Source organism: Acyrthosiphon pisum, chromosome A3 (assembly GCF_005508785.2).
Source record: "Acyrthosiphon pisum isolate AL4f chromosome A3, pea_aphid_22Mar2018_4r6ur, whole genome shotgun sequence".
Lineage (NCBI taxonomy): Eukaryota > Metazoa > Arthropoda > Insecta > Hemiptera > Aphididae > Acyrthosiphon > Acyrthosiphon pisum.
In genome coordinates this window covers 16,478,912-16,487,130 of record NC_042496.1, presented here as the reverse complement: position 1 = coordinate 16,487,130, position 8,219 = coordinate 16,478,912, and the positions used below count along the sequence as shown (strand labels likewise).

At 29.0% G+C, this 8,219-nt stretch overlaps 1 protein-coding gene across 1 annotated transcript; it reads right to left on the bottom strand.

Moving 5' to 3' along the window:
* Nucleotides 1–2,852: 2,852 nt before the first annotated feature.
* LOC115034401 (ionotropic receptor 75a-like) lies at nt 2,853–5,889 on the bottom strand. The gene is made up of 8 exons (XM_029491205.1): nt 5,728–5,889; nt 4,895–5,224; nt 4,663–4,778; nt 4,428–4,598; nt 3,951–4,162; nt 3,555–3,766; nt 3,144–3,269; nt 2,853–3,081 (listed from the first exon to the last, which is right to left on the bottom strand). The coding sequence occupies exons 1-8, from the start codon at nt 5,887–5,889 to the stop codon at nt 2,905–2,907; spliced, it is 1,506 nt and encodes a 501-aa protein (XP_029347065.1). The 3' UTR covers nt 2,853–2,904.
* Nucleotides 5,890–8,219: the final 2,330 nt, after the last annotated feature.

Below are 8,219 nucleotides of genomic sequence, written 5' to 3'. Positions count from 1 at the left end.
GATATGCAGTAAACAATATTATAAGTATAGATAAGCATTACAAAGGTTATACAAGTTATTTAAATTATTTAAAATTACACAAGTTATACATTATACTAGTATTATTATAAGTTATTTTAAATTACACAAGTTAAACATTATTTTACATGATACAAGTTATTATACAATACACAAGTTATTATACGTTATTAGCACAGAATGCGATTATACATTATTTCAGCTCAAAACAAGTGGCGAATAGCCGACGGTGGTACAGATACCGGTGCCTCCCACGGAGCGGACGTTTAAAAACTCTAATATATATCATACACATTTTACTGGTCTAATTTTACTGGTCAACAGATCCACAGCAACAAAGGAATAGTCTAGCGAATTTTTTCGTCCTGCTCCAGATAGAACGGCGTGGACGTTTGTGTTCGGTTCCGTTCGTGTCTTTCGTCGCATTCGTAACCGGTGAATCTCTCTTGCCGGACGTGAGAGACAGCAGTCCAGGAGAATCGCCAGCTGAACATAGGAAATCCCAATTTTCGGACTGTTAGACCGGTATCCGTATATCGCTGGATACCTCTAGAAGATCTAAATTTGGCGTGGATCCGGTTACTGCAGCAGGTGTCTCGCTGATGACGGCCGCGCTTACCATACAGACGACGAGGTTGCTCAGATTATCCTCATCGTAATCTTTTTCTTCGTTATCCATGTTCATTTCGAGTTCGTCGTCTACAGAATAGAGAGATTCGATTTTGGTTACGAGCGCTAATACCACGTCCATTACTGTAACGTTGAAATAGTTGTTCAGGATTTCGTCGTCGTATTCCCTATTCATGATGATGTGCAGGATATTCAGGGACGGGATATAAATACCGAACGAATAAACAACTAATTGAATATGTATTAAGTATTTGAACGGAATTAGCTATTTCTTACGAAAAAATGAAAAGTTACAAGAAATTGTTATTGATAACTGATTACTACGTGACACAGATACAAATTGTAGATTTATCAAACACTCATATATACATGGCAACGAGAATTTTGTTGTTTTTGTAAATCCAAAAGTATCTAGATTTTTTAATTTAATATGCTAATGGGAACCTACGATAATTATTTATTAAAATGTAATGAGTTATACTGTTCAAAATACAAAACTAAACGTTTTTTTATTGTTTAAATAAAATCTATGATTTGTACATTTGGGAAATAATACTATAGATGAGGTATGGGTATGACCAAAGAAAATTATAATATATCAAATCTAAATTTGCTGTTTTGAAAGTTTATGTGGAGCTGCGGTGCACAGTGGGATATTTTTATAAAAACCCGGCCAAAATATTATATAAAGATTAACCAAAATTTGAATTTTTTGCGATGGCTGCCATTTAGATTTGAGTATGATATGAATTTATCAATAAACGGGCATTTTGTTAATGTAATTAAACGTTTCTTTAAATGGTACGAAATGATATTGTTTAAATCTATCTTTGAAGTCTACCAAAAATAATGTTGATATTTGTATCTGCACCTATATTTTGTTTTAATTCATATGCAGTTATAGTTACAACTGCATATTGATTTGATATTTTACAAAGTTATATACTAAATCTGCATACTTCCTGGTAATGAGGCTGGTAATTAGAGATTATTATAAATGTGAAATCGGCTATGGAAAACAAAATATCAACTTATTAAAACTTCTTGTACCTATAGTTGCATCGACGATCAATATCGCTCAGTGGCGGATTGAACTTAAATTTCAAATGACGCATTTTCATAATTAAGTACTTATCAGTTATCACCACCTGACCACCACCACTACCACCCATTATAACTCGTAACAAAGTTATGATATATTGAATAAAATGTAGTCAAAAGAGCCAAGAGGTCCGGCCTTAGTATGTAATTCTGCGCCACAGACTGCATGGGGTGGCGTCACCCCTTTGAAAAGTTGACGCAACTACGTCAAAATCGAGCTTTTCAGCTCGCCACTGGTAACACCATACTTTGAGGCAGGGGTCGCCAACCTTTTCCACCTACATTAAAAATGTCAAGTATCCGATGAGCTGCCACTATTTGTTTACGTATACTATTTATATTATTATATGCAGCGTAATATTATAATATTCTACATCGGAAAATTGTATGTTTTTTCTTCGCTTTCAAAGTTTCCTATACTATTTTTACTGAATTTAGCTCAATATTGTATTTTTGCTTGTATTAAATAAACGTCTTCACATAAGAAATTATCTACATAAATTCATAGGTATTATAGACAACTGAAATGTTCTTCTAAAATAAATAAAAAGATGACCAGTAGATTTTAATATAGATAAGATAAAATTTAATGATATTTTCATCTAGATAAGTTTCAACACTGGACTTATGCGATACTTATATACTAACAAAATATTGATAAAAATAAATAAAAACTAAAAATTATGTTTTTACAATGATGGTCATTATATCAGTATAAATTCACTTATAAGCTTACAGAAAAATCTAAATATTGCTACCATGATTATTTTTATTATTTCAGTAATATTAATACTCAATTATTTATCATATTTTTGATTTCCTACAGGTTATAATAATTTTCCTTTGAATTTAATTTTTTGTGGCTTTGTTTGCTTTTTTAAATTTATTGTTCATGTAGTTCATAAGAGAATGATAAGCTAGTTCCAACATAAGTACCATTAAAGAAATTAAAATCCCATAACCGAACAACATTATTGTTGGGAGTATATCTTTGATAGATATACTGACATATTTCCTATTTATTTTCACATGGTCACATGTCGGCTTGTGTGGCGTCCATTTTTGAATTAATCGTTTTCTAATTCCAACCTCGTGTTGTTGTATTAACCTTTGTATATTATAAAAGCAACACAAATAATTTTATTTTTATTTTTATTATCTTAGCACATAAACAAAAACATACTTTTGTTTGAATACATCTTTGTGACCAGATTTCTTAACCACTGGTATGGCTAAAACAGGTAGTTTGAACAGCTGAATTTCATATAATCCACATTTCTCTTCTTCTCTCCACTTTTTATTGATGATTTGATAAGCTGACGTTTTTTCAACCTATGCAAAATAAATCAATTTTATTAGATTTCCATGCAAATAATATAATATTAAATTTCAACCATAAATCCGTGGAATTCGGTGCGAATCCTTTCAATTCCCTTTTGTGCATCTGTGAACGAGTTGTTTTCATCATATGGTTTTATTTTCATATCATAAAGTTTTCTCAATATTTCATTTGTCGTTTCCTATAATGCATTTTGTGTTTTGAAATATTAGAAGACCGTCAGTTAAATTATATAATTTAAGGCATGTACATTATATATAATATATATATATTAGTGTATTACTAAATTAAATAAATTAAGCACGTTATGTATTTAACGAGTATAGTGAAATCTATGATAATAAAAAAAAATGTGAGACTTTTAATACCTAATGAAACAAATATATTATTTAAAGCTTATTGATATTTATATATTATGGTAGTAATAGTCGCACTGGTAAAATGTTAAATTTTCATTTATGCTTACGTTAAAATAAGGTTTTGCATATGAGGCAATCTGTATACTCATTGTCATTGATTTTTCGTGAAGAAAATCTTTTACGTTATTTATTGAAGAGCTCGTTGATTGAAATAGACTCACAATTGAAGCTGAGTACGCATTGAATAGGAAGAAGGTGGTTAGAAATAATACAAAAACTACAATTTTTATTGAATTCAAAATTAAGACAATTGTATAACCTGAAATAATTGTAAATATCAAATCTCAAATTGCATATAAAGTTTGCAAGGAGGGTTATTCGTAGTTACTATATAGTTAGTAGCTAGTATATAGGCAATACCGAAAGTATACCGACAATTATAAGAGAAAAGGATTCTCGAATATTAATAACTAATAACATAATATGTTTCATATAATATTAACCTTGTTGACAAATAGCACCGTGAACTAATCCGATAATGTCCAACACAGTTATCGATGGACTACGATTTGCTTTGAATTTATTTAAAAATAGAAGAATCAAGACGAATCCAATAAGCATATATAAGGTAATTTGCCATACTTCATACTTAAATGGTTTAATATGAATATTGGTGATACTGGATAACATCGGTTGTTTGAATAATATATTGCTCCTGCAATTAAATTAAGCATAAAATAATAATACCTACCATTATTTAAAACATTTTGTTTTCTGTTACATAATTAAGTACCTATAAATGGTACCTAATATTCGCCAAGAAATGTGTTGTTAGTAACTAATTAAATAATTTAATGATTATCACTTTGTTTAATGTAACAAACTGATATTATTATTCAGATGGTTATTACTAATTAATTGACTATTTAAACCAAACTAAACAATTATCTTCCATAACAATATTAATTATTATATATTACTCTAAAGAGACGGTCCCAACTGTAAAATCAACTGCTGTCATTCTATCAAGTCTCATTAGCGAACCAGCAGCGCCAAAATCACTTTCTTCTCTTTGCAAAATACCAATTAAACCGGAGAAAGAACCATTGCCGTTAGACCATCCGTGATCATCAGTTATACTAATGGTATAACTAATAATGACAATAATAAAAATAAAAACAATGTATAAACAATTATCAAATATCGTTGCATTACTTGAAGTTCAGTTGGTAACCTAAAATTTGAATCATTGGATAATGCATGTAAGTGTATACATCCAAGCCTGATGTTATTGTCTGATTGAAACCGATAAATTCCGATGGATTAAAAATCTGTGAGAAAATAACGACAGCCAAGTGTATTTATAAAGTATATATTAGGTTATTATGCATTTTATATAAAAAAAATCACGAATAATGTGTGGAAATAATCTTGGAGTTATCCTTACCACAGTAGTCGCTTTTAATGTAGCTCCCCGAAAATCCATCCTTATTTCAGTCGAATCGTTTATTTCTATATGATATTTTGATGCCAAACCGGTTTTGTAAACTCGAATGGTATCCAATTTACTTGCTCGGAAACCACTCCAAATCTCCCAAACATTATTTCCGATTTTTTGAAACAAGAACACACCAGAATCCGGTAAAACGTAGGATTTACCCAAGTATGTCTCAAAAACAACCGAAGCAATTGTCAAGGTATCACTTGTATTTGAAATAGATTTTTGGTTAAACAATAACCAGTCGTTTTGCAAGTTGAATAATCGATTGTTTGATACCTTAAAATTTATTAGTTATTAATAATCATCATTAAATCCACATAATATGAAGGTACTCGTTTTTGAGCTTCATAGCAGTATTATATATTATCCACAAATGTATTATAAATATTAAATGGTATTTATTTTGTTTTAATTATATGGACATACCTATAACATTTTATATTTTTGATAGCAGAAGTCACTATAAAATAGTTATTAATAATAATTTACAATCACAATAACTTATAATATAGAAATTACACATGATTAGATTAATAAATCGTTAAGGCAAGATTTTCATTGGCAAATGACATTATGGAACGTAAGGACGTAAGGAATTCAATACCTGCGATACGGTGACGTTTGGCTAAAGAGGCTAAACCAAAATGAGTAGCTATCGGAGTGTAGTTATGATGCACATAAGGTTTAAATCCAGTATAGTGTTGGCACCTGCGTTGAACACGCTCAATTTGTCTTATATTATTGGCAGTATGCGGGGATCCCAGACTACTGCCCTGTACTCCAAAATAAGACGCACAAGTGCATAGAAAAGTGTTTTTAGCGACGGTTCTAGAAAACACCGAAAGTCCTTTACCAGTCGCATGACATAGACCAAGAGTTTTGAGGGCCTTACAATAAACAGCACTAGAAACGGCAGAACCATTAGGGAAGTAAGGGGTCATTAAGTGAAAGTGGCGAGATCGAGCGGAGCTGATAATTTTTCATTTATCGAGATTAAGTGATAACCTCAAGGTATCGAGACAATTATAAAAATGATTTAAAACAGATAAATTATGATAAAGGTAGGTATATATATAAGGTTATATAACCTAACCTATTACATATTGGTAGATATTTGTTTGTAAATCTTTAAACTGTCTTCAAAGTAAGTTAAAATTAACTTTACAGTGTTATGACGTGTCGTTAAATACCTTTGGTATTATTATTATTTTTTAATTTCTAGACAATAAAAAAGTATTTAAGTTTTTAATTATAAATAAAACACATAACTATAGGGATCGAAAATTCACGATACTACGTGTAAATTAACAGAAACTTAAAAAAAAATAAAGTTTGAAAACCTGCTTACAGATGGAAAAACAAAAGATTAAGGTTTAAATTGGGATATTTATATGTATATGTACTGGCAGAATTAATACTGTATTGGTACAATTGATTCGTCTCATTTAAAATGCTCTGATTTGTTATTAAATTAATACAAAGCCATAAATAAACGATCAATAAATATTATATATTTCATAATAATTGTTAATAATGTTATCATTTAAATTGAATAATATTTATCAGATGAATCTGCGTTTTATAATTTGATTCGTCGTATTTAATAGAAGCTTAAAAAATAATTTTATCGATAATACTTATAAAAATTATTAAACAACTACATTAGGTATTTAAATATGCCAAATACAAACTAAGTAATACTTTACCTACATAGTAATAACTAATAATTATTTTAACAAAATAACTAATTATAGTAAGCAATTTTGATCTCTCAAAATAACACTGTTAAATAAATAGGTATGCCAAAAACAGGAGTAGCCGTAGAAGTGTAGTATACAGGTATAATAAAAATAAGTATGAATTTATATTTTATAATAATTAATTTTATTTCTAGGACTTAGGTATCAGAGTTCCGATAAATGTTTTTGACACGGGGATAACCTTTAAAAAACCTTGAAGTTCGGAGATACTAGTTTACATAGCTTCATACTATTATCTTAAATATAGGTATATATAACTCTGGGTAACATATATTGCTGCAAGTCGGTATCCATGGTAACAATACAATATCATAAACTAGAATACATGGTAGGGGGAGGGGGCTAGATGAATAATTTGTTAAGTGTTCTCAGAATCTAAAAACCACTCAAAAAGTTTTTATCAGTAATTGAACTACAAATATTATAATTTATTATGTACTTATTTTGGACAAAAATTACTCGTTTCTGCTAAAAATATTAAGTATTCTTAATGGTTGATAACTAAACTGTTACTGGGCTATAGTAAGTATACAGGATTTTATAATAGAAATTTTAAATTAATTTAATGATTTTTCATTTCCAGTATTGTCCCCTCGATAATTTCCGCGAATTCCAAACCTACTTGTATTAACTCAGTTAGGAATTAATTAATTATATTAATATTAACAGTATTATATTTAATTAATTAATATAAATTTAAATTGTTTAAAATATATATTATAATAATTTATGTTATACAAAATATATATGTGGGTAAAAACCTTATGCAAGAAGTTTAGTGTCCCATCACAAGACAAATCAACTATGAATCCGTGTCTATACCACGTGGCGTATGTCTGAGGGGTGAATAAACAAAAACTCAAAGATTTGTCAATTGTCGAAAACGTCTTTAACAGTTCTGCATTTACATCTATCAAATATAATTAACCGATTTTAACGTGACTTTTTCAATATAATATTGTTTCACAAAAATGTGAATCATAGTCGATTTTAATAATTATTATTACCTGTAGGCCAACATGTAGCAGCAGTAACTGTATGGACATGTCTTTGGATAAAAAAGTTCGATATAACTTTTATCAAACCACTGTGCTCGTCAACTTCGTCTTGATATGTAAATTGAATGATCAAAATTAAAAATAATATTAAATAGGTAATACTAATTTTGAGCATATTGTTCGTTAATTTCTTATTTCAATTTTAGTTAACTTATAATAAACCTTCGTTGTATAGTAGTTTATATTTTTATAATTGAGGATTATACTATTTAACTTTATACTGTTTTCAATATAATATTTCCATCGATAATGTCCACAAAACTAAACTGAATTATAAATTATTGGCAAACAATACATTATTATTTCATGTCTATTTGTTTTTTGCAAATTATATGTTAATTCACCATAATTGTTTTCAATTTACGAAAAACATAATTGATCCGTGGAACGAAATGTTATAATATTCTGTTTTGGTTTCAGTCTATGAAATAAAGTAGAACAAAGGAGTAAATG